Source organism: Amblyraja radiata, chromosome 2, assembly GCF_010909765.2.
Source record: "Amblyraja radiata isolate CabotCenter1 chromosome 2, sAmbRad1.1.pri, whole genome shotgun sequence".
Taxonomy (NCBI): domain Eukaryota; kingdom Metazoa; phylum Chordata; class Chondrichthyes; order Rajiformes; family Rajidae; genus Amblyraja; species Amblyraja radiata.
Genome location: NC_045957.1, coordinates 96,194,391 through 96,213,189, shown reverse-complemented (window position 1 = coordinate 96,213,189; position 18,799 = coordinate 96,194,391). Strand labels below are relative to the sequence as shown.

Here is an 18,799-nt window from a genome sequence, read left to right as displayed (position 1 = left end):
ATCCGCACTCTGCAAAGAGGTGGGCAACCGTCTCCTCTCCATAGCAGCCGTCCTGAGGGCAGCGTGCGCTGGTAGTGAGGTTCCGACGGTGCAGGAAGGATCTGACTGGGAGGGCTCACCTCACTGCCAGCCAAGCCAGGTCTTTGTGCTTCAGGTTCAATTCACGTACCTATATGTCTTGAAGGAGGTGTCTATAGTCAGAGGGCATAGCTTTTGTGGTAAGTAGCAGAAGAATTAGAAGGGACTTGAACTCGTTCACCTAGCGTATGGTTGAAATGTAGAACACGTTGCCTGAGGAAATGGTGAAGGCAGGAATTCTCACAATATTTAATGAGTAATTGAAGTGCTATTGCATAGTAAATGTGTGACCATAATTATGTTAGTTTTAAAGTAATTATGGGAAAGGATAGACCACAAGTTAATTATTCATGGAATCACACATTGCGGAGCTACGTCTTTCAGCTCAACTCATCTATGCTGGCCAGGATGCCCCATCTAAACTAGTCTTGTTTGCCCCATATCCTTGTAATTTTTTCTGTCCGTGTATCATCAAATAACTTTTAAATGTTGTTATTGTACATGCCTCGACTACTGGTTGCTTGTTCCATATAGGGCAATGCTATTTTTGAAGGCATTAGACAGAAACTTGCAAAGGTTAGTTGAGAGAGGTTATTTTCAAATAAAGGGATGTTTGACAATTGGGAGGTTTTTAAAAATGAGATTGGGAGAGTGCAGTAACAACATGTTCCTGTCAACAGAAACAGATCGGGAACCCTGGTTCACAAAGGATATTGAAACACTGGTTGGAAAAAGAAGGACATTTATGTCAGGTTATAGGCAGCTGGGATCAAGAGAATCATATTTGAAACAACAATTTATTCAGTTTTAAGAAGTTATCAGATAATATTTGTATTACATTCATATTTTCTATGTTTCTATTAGTGGAGTCAAGGGATATGGGGAGAAGGCAGGCACGGGTTATTGACAGGGGACGATCAGCCATGATCACAATGAATGGCGGTGCAGGCTCGAAGGGCAAATGGCCTCTATCTAACTCTCTCTTAAATCCATCCAGTGACTTGGCCTCCACTGCCCTCTGTGGCAGGGAATTCCACACATTCACAACTCTCTGGGTGAAAAAGTTTTTTCTCACCTCAGTCTTAAATGGCTTCCCCTTAATTCTAAGAATGCGGCCCCTGGTTCTGGACTCGCCCAACATTGGGAACATTTTTCCTGCATCTAGCTTGACCAGTCCTTTTATAATTTTATATGTTTCTATAAGATATCCCCTCATCCTGCTAAACTCCAGTGAATACAAGCCTAGTCTTTTCAATCTTTCCTCATATGACAGTCCCGCCATCCCAGGGATCAATCTCGTGAACCTACGCTGTACTGCCTCATTCACAAGGATGTCCTTCCTCAAATTAAGAGACCAAAACTGTACACAATACTCCAGATGTGGTCTCACCACAGCCCTATACAACTGCAGATGCCCCTGCTTTCTCTACATTACCTGCCCCTCCACCAAATTTCATATTATCTGCAAACATGGCCACAAAGCCTTCAATCCCCTCATCCAAATCATTAATATACAACATGAAGAGTAGCAGCCCCAGCACCGACTCGTGTGGAACTCTGCTACTCACCATGCAATAAAGTTCCATTTATCTTGCAGTTTGATATTCCCAGAAGTGCGATCATTTCTATCTTGAAATATAAATTTTACAATGTATTGCAGCATCGATTGGGAACATTTCATCTGTTTGAATATTTAATTTAACCATTTCCTGCATCTCTTGCTTTTGTACCCGATCTCTTTTGCCAACAAGCTGTTTAAAAATGAAAGGTTTGATCCAGTTTCAGATTATTAACTGGTAGTCAAACAAAAAATGTGATTACTTTCTACAAATTATTTGCAAGAAAGTAATATATTATAGGAATGTAGCCTGATAGAATGCAACCTACAGGTGAAGGTTGATAGAATAGAACAACCTTGTGAGAAATAGAATCCTGACATGTTTTTAACAATGCGAAAAAAATATTTAAATAAATATATTTGCTTCAATAAATGTATTAATTTAATTTAAATGTTTTTTGAAGTTTAAATATACTTCATAAATATGCATTCTGCTTTATTTTCTGTAGGTGCAGAAATAGACTGTGAAGATAAGAACAGTAATACTCCATTGCATATAGCTGCTCGATATGGACATGAGTTACTTATAAACACACTAATCACCAGTGGAGCTGACACTGCAAAGTGAGTAACAGCTATTGACAAAAATTAATACCTTGCTTGGATATTGAGTAGTCTTGGAATACAATTTGACTCCAGAAATCATTGCTGCTGAACTCAAGTTTATTCTCATGCATTTTAATCTGCATTTACATGAGGAATAGCTAGATGGTGATGAAGATTAGGGATTATTCTTGCACTCACTCTCCCTCTCCTACATGTTCTTTCTTTCTCTCTTATCATCACTAAATCACGTTGGGAGAACTATCAATCATTCACACACAACTACAATTGCCACGGTCAGCTAATTCAACCCATACTAAGGATGCCATTTGACTATACAGTAAATAATATGCACAATTTTGTCCCCCATTAAAGTTGCTAGAATGTAATGTAAGAGTTAAACAGGATTTTCAGCTAAAATGGACATAGAAGAACTAATAAATCATCTGGTCACCTGCAAGGATATTCAGCAAAAGGATGAGATTTTTTTCTTTCTAAGAGACACCGAAAATCAGCTGTGTGCCTGATGGAATAAATAACCCTTGTTTTCGGTACTAACAAAAGAACATTTAGGATTAGGATTAAGCTTTTATTATATAACTGCATACTTCGAGCAAACTCACAGGACTTCACCTGGGGTGGAAGAGAGAGAGAGAGAGAGAGACTTCATCTTAGACCGTGATCCGGAACAGTGCCAGGACTCTTGAGTTCTCCAGACCAGACATCGCAAACAGGAGTCTCCCATGGGCAGAAGGCAGAGGCTTGCTGCTACCAGCCACCACTCGTATTGTGAAAACTTAATGAGCAGAACAGTGAGATTTATTGTTTATTTAATGCTTTTTCCTGTATTTTGCTATAATAAAGATAGTTGTTTGTAACCCTGATATGTCCTTTCTCCATTCATTGAACCAAATCCTGGAAACCCGCTTTTATATTTTATTACAGTCATGCTTTCTCCAGAACATTCTCTCAGAAATAAATTTCAATTAATCTAACTTCAAAACATGAGATTCTAAATCATGGAATTATTCAATTTTTTGCTTTGCAAATCTTGTTGGATTGATGATCATGAAAACAGGTGACCAAAATGACACACACTTTTTTTAAACATTCCCTTTAAAGATTAAACAAGCGAAATCCATGGAAGATGGAATGTGCTTGGGCAATGGGAATGTTCTTATCCAAAATGTGATTGCTACTAATCTACATGAAAATAAAATTATTTTATTTAACATAGCCAACGGTTAAGAGCTCTCTGACATTTAGGAGGTTTCTTAATTAACTTTTATTTATTACACTTAAATTATTTCATATTTTTACATTCCAAATAGGAATACTGAAAACAAATATTTTAGGCCATCTTTTTTATGCCCAGAACACATAAAAGGAAACCAAGGATAAAGAACAGGAATATTGGGAAAATAAATGGAAATAATGAGAAACTTTAGTACAAGGCTGGACTATAGAAAAGTTTTTTTCAGAATAGCTTGGGAAAGAGAGCTGAGAGGTTAGGGGAAGGAATCCATGGAAGTGGGAGTGATAGTTGAAATTTCTGCCATCCAGTGATGACAGTGCAGACTGCAAAAACACACATATCTTAATCCAAATATTTTTAGACTTGATTTGTCAAACTGATGCAGTAAACAAAATACTATTTTTATATTTCAAGCTTTTGCATGAAATACTCTTCTCACAGATCAGTTTTCACTTTTATTATTTATCTTCTGTCAAAATTATTTTCCGTTCACCATTTTTATTTATTAATAATTCTGTATTGTTACTTTTTCAAGGGCTTTCATGTGGAGCTTTTTCTTCATGATATTTCAGTGTATGTTTTTCAGTAGCCGTAGATCACTGCTGATTCATAAACTTCTCTAATCCATGGACTTTGGACATAGCACTAAATCTTATGTTAATCATTTAGGATATGTTAATTATGGCCTCTCCCCAAAATGTAACGGTGAAGGTGTGTTAATTATGTATGCTTCTTTAGCAGTACATAAATGTTTAGAATGAATTACCACGATACACATTTTGTAGCTAGTTACACCATCTTCCTATCTAGGTGACCATAAAGTTTGCACAGCGTCTTGTTGCCTTCAAATCAGGTCTGACCATTTGTGTCAAAAATATTGAGAGAACATGATATATCAAAATGTTTATTCAATAAAGTATCTTATTCTTGACTGAAAGGATGAATGGTATTTTGCATGTATTAATTCTAATTTAAAGTGCAAGTGAAATGAATTTGCCAGCAGCGGTACAATGAAAAAAGAACACACAAAAACACAATAAAAATTTAACACAACATCCACCACAGCATTCATCACTGTGGTGGAAGCACAAAAATTGGCCAGTCCTCCTCCATTTTCCCCCGTGGACGGGACCTCAACCCTCCGCAGCCGCCGTTGCGGGCGTCCAGATGAGTAAAAGTCAAGGTAAGTCCTGAATCGGTGCCTCCCCAACTGGAGACCGCGGCTTCAGGTTGGTGTAGGCCGCAGGCTGGTGGTCGAAGATTTAAAGTTCCCACCGCGCCGCAGCCAGAAGCACCGCAGAGCGCAGGGCCGGCAGTCGAAGCTTAAGATTCTTCAACCATTTATCACAGTTCAAATACATTAAATCAGTAGCTAATTTGGTTGCCCTTTTCTTTGTTACCCTCGTTCGTAAAAAATAGTTTCTCCAGCACAACAAGCAGATTTAAATATTGTGTTCCAAGAGCAGGGCAAATGGTGCTTAGAGTATGCTCATCTTTTCCTGAAATTTGTATTTCATTCTCAACTAATATGTTTGACAGTATGGTGAATTTTACACACCATTGCCACAAACTGCCACCTCAATGATTTAACCTCATTATTCTTGAATCTATTTTTAGCCCAGCTTTGGTTTATTTCATAAATAGGCTTTTATTAGTATAGTTATTTAACTTTTTTGCCATGCATATGCCTTTTGCATTTGTGTGTCATTTGTGTAGAAATGTAGATGTGTTACATTGGCAAATGTTTGTGTGCCCTGTTTTAAATAGGCCAGATTATTAATTAATTATTTTTGCTGATGTAAACCTATATTTCATGGGAAGAATAATATTTGGAGCGACTGGGGATTGTTTAGGAGATGCATAGTTAATATATAAATACATTGTACTAATACAGTACCTAAACACATTGCTCAAAAAAATCCATATCCTGTCACAATCAAATCTAATTGAAATACAGTTGCCATGTATCAGGTTCTGAAGATAAAAATCTGAATGGAGTATATTTGTACATTTATTCACAAGATTGATTTACAATTGATTATTAATGTCCAACAGTGCATTGTATTTAAGTAGTCTATATCTTGCATTTTATTTGATAAGTTCCTATAATCTCATTTGAAGTATCACTAGTGGGGTAGAGTGGTATACAATAAATAAAGTAAGTTGATTTTGATGACACCCTTTAATGTTGGAAGTAATTCTGCTTCACAATTGGTTGCAAATGTTTTTAATTAAGAAAAGGAAATGTTTATGCTATCTAATATTTTGAACATCTTAAAACTTTGTTTCTTCCACTCTAGTCGGGGTATTCATGGAATGTTCCCACTCCATTTAGCCGCCTTAAGTGGTTTTTCCGATTGCTGTCGCAAGCTGTTATCCTCAGGTACTGTAATAAACTTAATATCTTGGTTTCATATTTTGATCCCAATCGTCTAAATTTGGTCTTTATCAGTGTAGTTTTTCAGTTCTTTTAAGGGTGAATTCTAATTTTTTTTCCCACCTAAACTTTGATTAATGGTACATACAGATTCCCTGTTGTATTTAAACCTCACTATCTCCATCACAGGTAACAGACTACTGACTGACATCTACTACAAATCCACTGACTCCCATGGCTCTCTGGACTACACGCCTTCCCACCCTGCTTCCTGTAAGGACTCTATCCCCTACTACCAATTCCTATGTCTACGCCGCATCTGCACCCAGGATGAGGTGTTCCAAACCAGGGCATCGGAGATGTCCTCATTCTTTTGGGAACGGGGGTTCCCCTCTTTGACTATAGATGAGGCTCTCACCAGGGTCTCCTCTATATCCCATAGCTCCGCTCTCACTCCCCATCCCCCCCCCCCCCCCACTCGTAACAAGGGCAGAGTCCCCCTTGTCCTCACGTTGCACCCTACCAGCCGTCACATACAACAGATAATCCTCCGACATTTTCGCCACCTCCAACGTGATTCCACCACTGTCCACATCTTCCCTTCTCCCTTTTCGGCTTTCCGCAGAGACCGCTCCCTCCGTAACTCCCTGGTCAATTCGTCCCTTCCCACTCAAACCACCCCCTCCCCTGGTACTTTCCCCTTGCAACCGCAGGAAATGCTACACTCGTCGCTTTACCTTCCCCCTCGACTCCATCCAAGGACCCAAGCAGTCTTTCCAGTTGAGGCAGAGGTTCACCTGCACCTCCTCCAACCTCATCTGTTGCATCCGCTGTTCAAGGTGTCAACTGCTCTACATCGGTGTGACCAAGCGCAGGCTTGGTGATCGCTTCGCCCACCACCTCCGCTCAGTTCGCATTAACCAACCTGAACTCCCGGTGGCTCAGCACTTCAACTCCCCCTCCCATTCCGACTCCGACCTTTCTGTCCTGGGCCTCCTCCATGGCCAGAGTGAGTCCCCCCGCAAATTGGAGGAGTAGCACCTCATATTTTGCTTGGGTAGTTTACACACCAGCGGTATGAACATTGACTTCTCCAATTTCAGGTCGTCCTTGCTTTCTCCCTCCTTCCCCTACCCTTCCTAGCTCTCCCACATCCAACTGTCTCCGCCTCTTTCTTGTTCCCGCCCCCCCCCCCCACCCCCACATCAGTCTGAAGAAGGGTCTCGTCCCGAAACGTCACCTATTCCGTTGCTCCATAGATGCTGCCTCACCTGTTGAGTTTCTCCAGCATTTTTTGTCTACCTTCGATTTTTCCAACATCTGCAGTTCTTTCTTAAAGATTCCTCATTGCTGCTTGTTTCATCACTTAGAATTTAAATCCTGGATTATCAGATGGCTATTTTAACGTTGATCTAGTGAATAACCAAAATAGATCACATCTGCTCTTATTATCTAGTTTGCTTTAGTATAGATTGCCACTGCACAAATTCTCTTCTTTTAATAATATTTTTACCAGGATATATATATATAAATATGCTCATATCTGAGGGAAAATATATACATTTGCATAACACACAATGCTGGAGTACCTCAACAGGACAGGTTGTATCTGTGGAGGGAATGAATTGGTGACTTTTTGGGTCGGGACCCTTCTCCAGACCATTCCCTCCACAGATGCTGCCTGACCTGCTGAGGTACTCAAGCACTTTGTGTTCTGATCAAAATTCCAGCATCGGCAATTTCTTGTACCTCCATATACACGTCCAGGTTCTATGCAGCATGATTGAAAATATTTAAGGTCAGCTTCTCTGGGCCGTGATTTATTTTTTGCACTGCTGGAACCTTGTCACTTAGTGTTACCTCTTGTTAGCTCAAATAACTTGAAAGGCTGAAATTAATTTTTCTCTTTTAAACTTTGAGATTATTATTTACTGATCTCTTTGATGGAAGTAAGTTGTCTTCCAAAAGTAAAATAGAGGCTGAAATCTCTGCCATTGGCCATCTACTAAAAATTGTTAAAATTTTTTTTTTATCATATTAAAAATCAGCCTGAAGAAGGGTTCTCTACCCGAAACGTTACCCATTCCTTCTCTCCAGAGATGCTGCCCGTCCCGCTGAGTTACTCCAGCACTTAGTGTCTATCTTTGATTTAAACCAGCATCTGCAGTTCTTTCCTACGCATATTAAAAAATGCTGTTTTATTTTTAATTCTGTGTCGCAATAGGCAGTATGGATGGGATTGTCAGTTAATTATTTTAAATGTGTGATAGTACCTTCATGTATTTTATCTTCTAATTTTTGTAACAAAATAAACCGGATGCTTGTCATTTGCTACTGATTTAATATAGAAATTACTGCGAATCAGCATTAAAACTTTTGCTGTAGTGATTTGAATCGCTTTTTTTTTGTGAATTTAACTACGATTTCACAAAAGATGTGCTTTATTTTACAGGCTTTGATATAGACACCCCAGATGAATTTGGCAGGACTTGTCTTCATGCGGCTGCTGCTGGAGGGTGAGCAATGACCTTGTACTTCTTGTGAGTGAATATCACCGAGCCATTGAGCAGCAGTGTTGTATTAGTAATTGTATCCCTGTGGCTCACAGAGCAGCAGTTACATCTAGTCAATGACATGCAAATAGCAAATGACAATAGTTGTGTAGAAGCTGAACTAATTACAATGTGAATGCAGAAGAATTACTGCAATCAAACATGACCTTGATTGAGATCATTTCAGGAGAGTTTAGAATTTTTAGGCATTTTCTGTGACTTGCTCCTATCTTTTAATGAAAGCAACTTTTATTAGGAGTGCGCAGGCTTAGAATGTCCTGACTTTATTAATGATGTGATTTGTCTGAAGAAGGGTCTCGACCCGAAATGTCGCCTATTCCAGGCCCGTACGATGCTTTTCAAAAAGGAGGGTTGCATGACAGGATTACAAAAACAGGATTACAAAAACATCACGAGCGCGGAGCGTGAAGTCTCTCGATGCCAGGGTCAGGGGTTTTAGATGCTCTGATGCATTCTGAGCCTTATTTTGGAGCATTTTTGCACCAAATTTATGACCAATAATTCAGAAATTAACAGGAATCTGAGAGGTAGCTTTTTCACACAAAGGGTGGTGGGTGTATGGAACGAGCTGTCAGAGGAGGTAGTTAAAGCTGGGACTATCGTAATGTTTAAGAGACATTTGGACACCTACATGGATAGGACAGGTTTAGATGGATATGGGCCAAACACGTGTGAGTGGGACTAGTGTAGATGGGACATGTCGGTCGGTGTGGGCAAGTTGGGCTGAAGGGCCTGTTTCCACACTGCATTATTCTATGACTAAAAAGTTAAGAAGAAAAATGCATGTAGATAAGTAGAGCAGATTTGAAAGAGGAGTGAAATGTAAAGGCAGAGAGAGGTTTATGGGTGGAAAGGAACATAGGAAAGGAGAGGGGAGGGTGGACTTGGGCAGATGGGTGAAGGGAAAATAGACACAAAGTGCTGGAGTAACTCAGTGGGTCAGGCAGCATCTGTGGAGAACATGGACTGGTGACGTTTCACAGAATGCTGGAGTAACTCATTGGGTCAGGCAGCATTTCTGGAGAACATGGATAGGTGACATGTCACAGAGTGCTGGAGTAACTCAGTGGGTCAGGCAGCATCTCTGGAGAAACGGTATAGATTATATTTCAGACCCTTCTTCAGTAATATTCATGATGTGACAATCATAGACATTCCTTAATGTTACCCAAACCATCGTGAGCTACTTTGTGACGGTGCTTGCCCTCTCCTATAACATCTCTGCTGCCTTGGGTGATGCAGGACATGACACAAGCTTTGGGACATGGTGTGAAGCTGTTGCAGTCTGTCCCAGCCTAGTAAAAACCTGGATGGAGTGGATGTGGAGAGGATGTTTCCACTAGTGGGAGAGTCTAGGACCAGTGGCCACAGCCTCAGAATTAAAAGACATTCCTTTTGGAAGGAGATGAGCAGGAATTTCTTAAGTCAGAGGGTGGTGAACTGTGGAATTCATTGCCGCAGACAGCTGTGGAGGCCAAGTCAATGGACATTTTTCAGGAAGAGATTGATAGATTCTTGATTGATAGGGGTGTCAGAGGTAATGGGGAGAAGGCAGGAAAATTGGTTTGAGAGGGAAAGATTGATAGTCATAGAGTGATACAGTGTGGAAACAGGCCCTTCGTCCCAGCATGTCCCATCTCCACTAGTCCCACCTGCCCACGTTTGATCCATATCCCTCCAAATCTGTCCTATCCATGTACCTGTCTAACTGTTTCTTAAATGTTGTGATAGTCCCTGCCTCAACTACCTCCTCTGGCAGCTTGTTCCATACACCTACCACCCTTTGTGTGAAAAATATATCCCCCAGATTCCTATTAAATCTTTTCCCCTTCACCTTAAACTTATGTCCTCTGCTCCTCGATTCACCTACTCACCTATCTATTCAAATCATGATATTATACACCTCTATTAGATCATCCCTCATCCTCCTGTGCTCCATGAAATATAGTCGCAGCCTACTCAACCTCTGCCTATAGCTCTGGCCCTCTCGTCCTGGCAACATCCTCGTAAATCTTCACTGTACCCTTTCCAGTATGATGACATCTTTCCTATCACATGGTGCCCAGAACTGAATACAATACCCTGAATGCGGCCTCACCAACCTCTTATGCAACTGTAACCTGACCTCCCTTCTATACTCAGCCTGACCCGCTGAGTTACTCCAGCAACTTCTATACTCAGCCTGACCCGCTGAGTTACTCCAGCACTCTGTGAAACGTCACAGAACAGGGCAAGATTAGCAAGTTTGCTGATGATACAGAAGTGAGTGGTTTTGCAGATAGTGAAGATGGTTGTGAAAGATTGCAGCAGGATCTGGATCAATTAGCTAGGTGGGCAGAGGAATGGTTGATGGTTGCATGGTTCCTTGAAGGTCAAGTCGCAGGTACATCAGGTGGTCAAAAAGTATTTTGGCACTTTGGCCTTCATCAGTCAGAGTTTTGAGTATAGAAGTTGGGAGGTCATGTTGCAGTTGTATAAGACGTTGTTGAGACCGCATTTGGAATATTGTGTTCAGTTCTGGGCACCATGTCATAGGAAAGATGTCAAACTGGAAAGAGTACAGAGATCCCCATCCTGGATCAGTCCAATCAGGGTTGTCTCATCCGCAAACTTGAGAAGCTTGACAGAGGTGTCTGTGGAGGTGCAGTCATTGGTGTAGCGAGAGTAGAGGAGAGGGGAGAGTACGCAGCCTTGCGGTGCTCCTATGCTGAGCGTTTGCGGGTCCGAGATGTGCTTTCCCAGCCTCACAGGCTACTTCCTGTCTGTCAGGAAGCTGGCAATCCACCGACAGAGGGGTTCAGGCACAGCTCGGAAAGTTTGGAGCGTAGTAGCTCTGGCACAATGGTGTTGAATGCAGAGCTAAAATTCAGCAGCGGGGCTTCAGCAGCGGGCGCAGCGTGGACTCTCGGCGTGAAGTGGATGAGCTCTCGCCGGAGGGGAGCGCTCCGTTCGCTGGCCCGCGGCAGGCTTGTGCTGGGGTCTGCAGAGCTCCAGCTGGCGCAGCGTCCGCAGCCTGGGATCCCTCGTTGGGGACCCGGGAGAAGAAGAAGCTCCGACCGCCGGTCCGCGGCCTACTTCTACCGCGGGCGCAGCAGGGACTTACCATCTTGAGCGGAGTCCCTCATCGGGGATCCCTGGAGGGAGCTTCGATCGTCGGCCCTGCGGTCTGCGGTGCTTCTGTCTGCGGTGCGGCGGGAACTTTAAATCTTCGACCGCCAGCCTGCAGCCTACACCATCTTGAAGCCGCGGTCTCCGGTGGGGAAGCACCAATTCAGGACTTACCTGGACTTTTTACCTTGTCTACTCATCTGGACGCCCGCAGCGGCGGCTGCGGAGGGTTGAGGTCCCAACCACGGGGGGAAATGGGGAGGGCTGGCCAAATGTTGTGCCTTCCACCACAGTGATGATTGCTGTGGTGGATGTTTGTGTTAACATTTTTTTGTGTTTTTGTGTGTTTTTCATTGTACCGCTGCTGACAAATTCATTTCACTTGCACTTTATATGCAAGTGATGAATAAAACCGATTGATTGATTGATTGATTGATTGATTGGATTGTGATATTTTTCAGCTTGGCCAGCACAAGCCTTTCAAGGGTCTTCATGACTACAGAGGTCATTGCGACAGGCCTGTAGTCATTAAAACGTAATCCTTGCCTTTTTGGATACAGGGACAATAGTGGAGACTTTGAAGCAGGCAGGGACAGTACATGTTTGCAGGGACTGGTTAAAAATGAGTAATTGGGTGTGAAGTGGTGATTGGAGTGGGGTGGGTGTATAAGGGCCCAGTCTTTCCAGACTGAGGTCAGGCTGTGAGTGGGTGTGAAGTGTTGGTTGGGGTGGAAAAGGTTCCACTCTTTTCATACTGGATTCTTGTCTTAAGCAGGTGTGAAATGGTGAATGGGAAGGAGAGTGTGCAGGGTCCATTCTTTGCAGACTGGGGTCTGGCTGTGTTTGTTGGGGATGGGGTACCAGGGTTACATTTCTGATTTTCAAACCTGCAGTAAAACTCATTCAGGTCGTTCGTCAGCTGACGATTGTCCAAAGAGCGGGTGGCTTTCCTCTTATAGCTGGTGATTTCTTGCATGCCCTTCCAAACTGAAGAAGAGTCACTAGCTGAGAACTTGCTCCTCAACTTCTCAGAGTGCCTTTCCTTGGCAGCTCTGATTCCTTTTCTCAGCTCTTTATCGATTAAGCTATCTTTTAACTCTTTAACGATTAGGCTATCGGCTTGACGCAAATTTACCCCCACCACTCGCCTTGATCTCGAAATGGAAATGTTACATCTGTGCATAATGATCCCATTAAAGTGTATATTTATGTCACAAACTGTGGAATTCATATTTTTCAGTATTATCAAGGAAAAGAAAGCCGTTCCAATTGTTTGATGTTATTTGATATTGTTTAATATTATAGAATAGAATGCCATTTTATTGTCACTATACACATGTACAATGAGATTAAAAGCAGCTCGTACTCAGTGGTGACTTGTAATTAGTTCAAAAAACAAAAAACAAAACAAAAGGGGGGGGGGGGGGGGATAAGGTGCACAGCTCTGCGGCGCTATATACATATCTATAAAAAGACAATGGGTGAATAGAGTGAATAAATAGGATTCCTATATACAGTATGGGTTATTGCACATATTAAAAAATTACAGTTACAGTACAAATTACAGTAGGTGGATAGATGGAAGTCCGGGGGTTAGGCTGTGAAGTCAGTGCATGTGTGAGTTCAGAGAGGTTATGGTTTTTGGAAAGCAACTGTTCTTGAGTCTATTTGTCCTTGTTCTGATGCACCTATAGCGCCTCCCTAAGGGCAGCAGGTCGAACAGGCCAAATGCAGGATTCATATGGAGGAGAAAATATAATAGCTCTAAAACCTATCTTAATTTTGCAATCTCACTAAAGAGAATCCCCCTTTCCCTCTCCCATCCACCTCTCTCTCCCTCCCCATCTCTCTCTCTCCCCTCCCCTCCTTCACCTCTCTCTCTCCCCCTCCCTCCCCCTCTTACATTCCACCCTCTTTCACCTTCCTCCCTCCCACGCAGCATTGGAGGGCCGCGGCGGGGGGGAGATGCAATGCGGCGGGGGGGGGAGGAAAGTGGGAGAGGGGGAGAAGAAAGGCGTGGGCCCAGTGGGGAGGACGTGTGGTGTCGTGGGCCCGACGGCGGGAGAGGCGAAGGCCCGGCCGGAGCGGCGTCTGGTGTCAGGGTTACGGCCGCTGCCAGTCGTTCCCGCTCCCGTCCGGCGAAGGGAGAACGGTCTCCTGTTAGACCCTTCGCGCGTAGATTCCCACCCAGGATAAAAACCAGACTCCCCCTCCTGCAACGCAATATTCCACTACTTACCCAGAGTAGACACTGATTGTGTGGACTGCATAATGCAATCTGATCCGGCCCCGCCGGGCCCACTGCGCACGCGCGGAGAGACAGCGTCATTTTGCGACGCTACTGTTCCACCTACTTCCCCCAACTGCGCAATGGTCGCAATATTTTTTCCCCAAATCATCCAGCGGGCGGGAACCAGAATTCCTCTGGATTTGTTCTTACTGTGGGGAAAAACAGGGGTGTGTGAGCGCACCCAACGCACCCCCCCTTCGGACAGCCATGTATTCCATCTCTCTATAGATGCTGCCTCACCAGCTGAGTTCCCCCAGCATTTTTGTCTACCCTTTTACAAAAAAAAATTCCAGCATCTGCAGTTCATTCTTAAACAAAACTCATTTGTTCAGTTGATTTATTATGGATAACATTTAGATTACCCTTCAGTGGCTGTAATTTTTTTTAAAATCTCATGCATTTTCAAATTACTAGTGGTTTGATGACATCTAAATTAAATGTCCAGAATTTGGAAGAATGTAATGGTTATCAATTATGAAGATGATTAGAATACATTGCCAATGGGTTTGCATGTTGTTGTAAAACAAAGTCCTCGGTTATTTCTTTTTGATTTCAGGCATGTGCTGCATTAGCTTTTCTTAGAGGGGCAAGATTTACAGTAATAGGAATCTAGTGGCAATTTTTTCACTCAGTGGGTCATAGATATATGGAATAGGCAGCCAGAAGAGGTAGTTGAGGCAGGTACTGCAGCAGCATTTAAAAGACACTGGGCAGGTACATGGATAGGAAAGGCTTAGATAGATTTAGACTTTAGAAATACAGTGTGGAAACAGGCCCTTCGGCCCATTGAGTCCGTGCCAAACAGTGATCAGCCCATAAACTAGTACTATCCTACACACTTGGGGCGATTTACAGAAGCTATTTAAAGTAAAAACCTGTACGTCTTTGGAATGTGGGAGGAAACCGGAGCACCTGGCGAAAACCCACATGGTCACAGGGTACAAGCTGTGTGCAGCCAGCACACACAGTCAGGTTTGAACCCGGGACTCTGGCGCTGTAAGACTGCAACTCGACTGCTGCTCCACTGTGCCACCCCGCCCAGGTATGGGCCAAATGTGGGTAAATGGGACTAGCTTAGATGGGGCATCTCAGAGTGGATGAGTTGTGACACAGGGTTGTTTCTGTGCTGTATGACTCTGACTCAAAGTGCAGGAGACCCTTTCACACAAATATGCGCAATTACTTGTAGATGATTAACACTTTCTGTCTACATCTATCCAATCTAATTTTGAAAAAGGTACAGTTTTTGCCCCAATTACCAACACTGGAAGTATGTTTTCTTGGTTTTTTTATTCCTGTGTTTCATTTTTGATATATTAATGGTATGTGGATGTCACTGAAACGACCAACATTTTTTAACCCTGAATACATTTGGGAAAGTTGATGCATTGATCTGCTGCGGTCCATGTAGTTTTAGATGTTCCCACAAATTTGCTTGGGCATGGGAATACCCTCAACCACATGGACTCTTGTCAATATATTTTGAGAACAGACTGGTGATACTGTTCCCATGTGCTAGCTGTGTTTGTGCTTCGAGGTAGCAGAAGTTACAGGTTTTGTAGAACTGTTGAGGGAGCCTTGGCAAATTGCTACGGTGCATCTTATTGAGGTCAGCATTGCAACCAAAATGGTGGAGGGAGTAAATGTTAGGTCAATAAGGACCTAACAAGCCCCTTGCTTTTCCTGCTTGTTTTCAGCTTTTTACTTGTCCAGAGAAATTGTTTTCTCTTACATTTCATTGCACAGAATGTTTTAATTCCCAACCATGTATATACCTCATACCATCTAAATTTGCTTCATAGGTCTCGCATTAATGGATATTGTTAATGACACACGTAGTTACCTCACAGCTCTCAAAAAAATCCACCATTGACTCCACGTTTGCAAATCCAACCTCGTGGTTCTATAAAGTCTAGAGCTGATGGTTCAGTTCAAATGAAATAAAATAGCAACATTTGTAAAAATAATTAGTGGAAAAATTAATGAGCCTGAAATTTGATAAATGACAAACACTTTATTATCTACATCCCAGAGTTTTAAAGGGAACTAGACCAAGTGCAGACCCGTTGGGTCTGTTTCCCTAACGCCCGTTTGCGGGGGGGGGGGGGGGGGGGGGGGGGGGGCTAGGGCTGCGGCATCACACTCACACTAACCACCCCCCAAACACACAGGTGGGAGGAGGGGGGGTGGGGAGAGGGGAGGGTGAGAAGAGGGGAGGGAGGGGAGAGGGGGAGGAGGAAACGGGAGAGATTTGTGAGGGAGAGGAGAGCGGGGTAGGGGGAGGGAAGGGGGGTGGGGGGAGGGGGTGGGGGAGAGAGGGAAGGGGGTTGGGGAGAGAGGGATGGGGTGGGAGGGGGAGGGGAGGGAGAGGGGCGAGGAGAGGGAGATGGAGAGGGGGAGGAGAGGGGTGGGGGAGGGGAGGAGAGAGGGGAGGGGGAGAGGGGAGGAGTGAGATGGGGTAGAGGGGGAAGAGTGGATGGAGGGGGAAGAGTGGAGAGGAGGAAGGGGGTGGGGAGAGAGGGAAATGAGTGGGGGATGGAAGGGGGGTGGGGGAGAGGGGGAGGGGGGTGATTGAGAGAGGGATGGGGGAGGGGAGAGAGGTGGGGGGGAGGAGGGAGATGGGGTAGGGGAGGGAGGGGGAAGAGTGTGGAGGGAGGGGAGAGAGGGGAAATAGTGCGGAGGGAGAGTGGCATTATAATAGATAGATAGGTATGGAGAGGTTGGATATTCTGGTGAACATCCTTTTTTTTAAGCAATGCTTTTGCATTGCTCGTTGTAGATCAGAGGGTAGCAAATGCATCCGATTAAATAATAAAGGAGATTTAAAGCATGGAGTTACTGGCCTGTTGCTGGAATTATAATAAAGGATGTCTTACTACAATCTGTATAGCGGCGTGAGCCCTCTCTAGAAAAGGATACTCTTACTGTGGAGGTCGTAACTAAGATAGACACAAAATGCTGGAGTAACTCAGTGGGACAGGCAGCATCTTTGGAGAGAATGAATGGGTGAAACCCTTCTTCAGACTAATGTCAGGGGAGTGAGCGGTACAGAGATAAAATGTTGTCAGCGACAGTTAACACTGGTAGGAGAACTGGGAAGGGGGAGTGGACAGGGAAAGCAAGGGCTACTTGAAGTTAGAGGTCAATGTTCATGCTGCTGGGGTGTAAGCTCCCCAACCAATTTACTGTTCCTCCAATTTGCGCTGGGCCTCACTCTTGACAATGGAGGAGTCCCAGGACAGAAAGGTCAGTGTGGGAATGAGTGGGATGTAATTAAGACTCACCAGACGTGTGGCAACATAAGAAACTGCAGATGCTGGCATCTTGAGCAAAAAACAAAGTGCTGGAGAAGGGTCCCAACACGTAATGTTGGTTGTCTATTCCTCACACAGCTGCTGCCTGACCCGCTGGGTTCATCCAGCACAGTTTTTCCTCACCAGGCTGGTTCTTGGTATTGGTAGGTCTGATACCAGGAAAAAACGAGTAGTCTGAACCTTTGCTTTTGAAATTTGAGGAATGCGAGATTAACTTTGTGTAGCAAATTCTTAGAGTAGTTTCCCTGACTTAAGAAGTCTAAAGCCAAGCATCAAATGAAAATCAAACATCCGTGGATGCTGGAAATCTAAAATAAAAATAGAAAATACTGCAAAATCAGGGGTGGTCATGAACAGATGGAATGTTGGGAAATTTTGTCTCCTTGAGGATGGTGAATCTTACGAATGATTTTCCCTCGGTGGCTGTGGAGACTCAGTTATTGATTGCATTTAATGCTCTAGATTTCTGCTTTGATAGTTTCTGGATAATTAAGGAACCAACGATGGGATCGGGAAGGACAATGATCTTTCAGTTGCTTCAACATCTCAGATTCATCACAACATTAAGCTGAATGTGTAGAAATTCCCTGCAACTAATTATAGAGACATCTCAAGACATTTCCTTTAACTTGTTCACAGCCTCTGCTCCCTTGCTATCATTATTATCTTAGAAATTTGTAGGAAGTTGAGTCACAGTGTGAAATCTTGGTGTGGTATTGGGCACAGCAAAGTTTTCATCCATATATCTGTTCCAGTGCAAAATCTCTAAATTCGCCCCTTTCCCCTTCCCCTCTACTTTAGCTGATCACTGTTCATACAATGTCTTTGTTTCCTCCAGATTTGACTAATTTAGTGATCTCCAGCAGGCCTCAAATCTTCTACCCATGAACATATTTATCAAAATCTTTGCTACCCATATCTGAACTGTTTCACTTATCACCTAATTCTGCAGCCTCTTACAACCCTGAGTTTTCTAGTTCTCTGGGCTCCTTCTGTTCTAGTCTCTTCAACCCTTATTTTAATAGCTTCATTGCTGATGATAGTACTTTAAGTTGAAATAGCCACAACTACTGGCTTTGGCTCCGTAAAACTCTGCACTTCTCCTTGCTCTTTCAAAATGCACATTTTGCCAATTCCTTTATAATTTGTTTTGCTATCTTTCCATGACTCAATGTCTTTTCTTTCTTTGATAATGACAATGTTTACTTGCTTGCAACATGTTGGAAACACTACATAAGTGCATGTTATCTTTGATAATGTTGGGACCGAGAGGTTATGCATGCAGTGAAGTCACCTGCTATTTCATTTACATTGTTGTGAATCAATTTGACAGATGATTGCTTTCTGTTATGGTGGAGACCTTGAGATGAAGCTAAGGCGGATTATCTACTTATCGCTGAAGATGGTTATAAATGCTTCAACTTTGTATTTTAGCATTTGTGCTCAAATCTTCCATCTTTAAGGATGCTGGTGTTCATGAAGCCGCCATTTCCTGTGACCAAATTGTCCATCATCATATGTGATAACATTTGTGAGGACCATGACTCCATGGTCAATTATACCTGTGATAGCAGCTTTTTCTGTTTTATTTAATTCATTTATCAAGATCTGGATGATAAGAGTGAGGCCAGCATTTATTATGC

The 18,799-nt window shown here is 43.1% G+C and overlaps 1 protein-coding gene across 6 annotated transcripts in view; it reads left to right on the top strand.

Annotated features, from left to right (window-relative positions):
• Positions 1-18,799, top strand: part of ankrd28 (ankyrin repeat domain 28) — a 210,697-nt gene that overhangs the window by 118,360 nt on the left and 73,538 nt on the right. For all 6 annotated transcript variants that reach the window (XM_033050798.1, XM_033050785.1, XM_033050777.1 and 3 more), the window contains 3 exons: positions 2,146-2,260; positions 5,795-5,877; positions 8,324-8,387. In XM_033050798.1, coding sequence (XP_032906689.1) covers positions 2,146-2,260; positions 5,795-5,877; positions 8,324-8,387 — 262 coding nt within the window. The remainder of the gene's footprint in view (positions 1-2,145; positions 2,261-5,794; positions 5,878-8,323; positions 8,388-18,799) is intronic.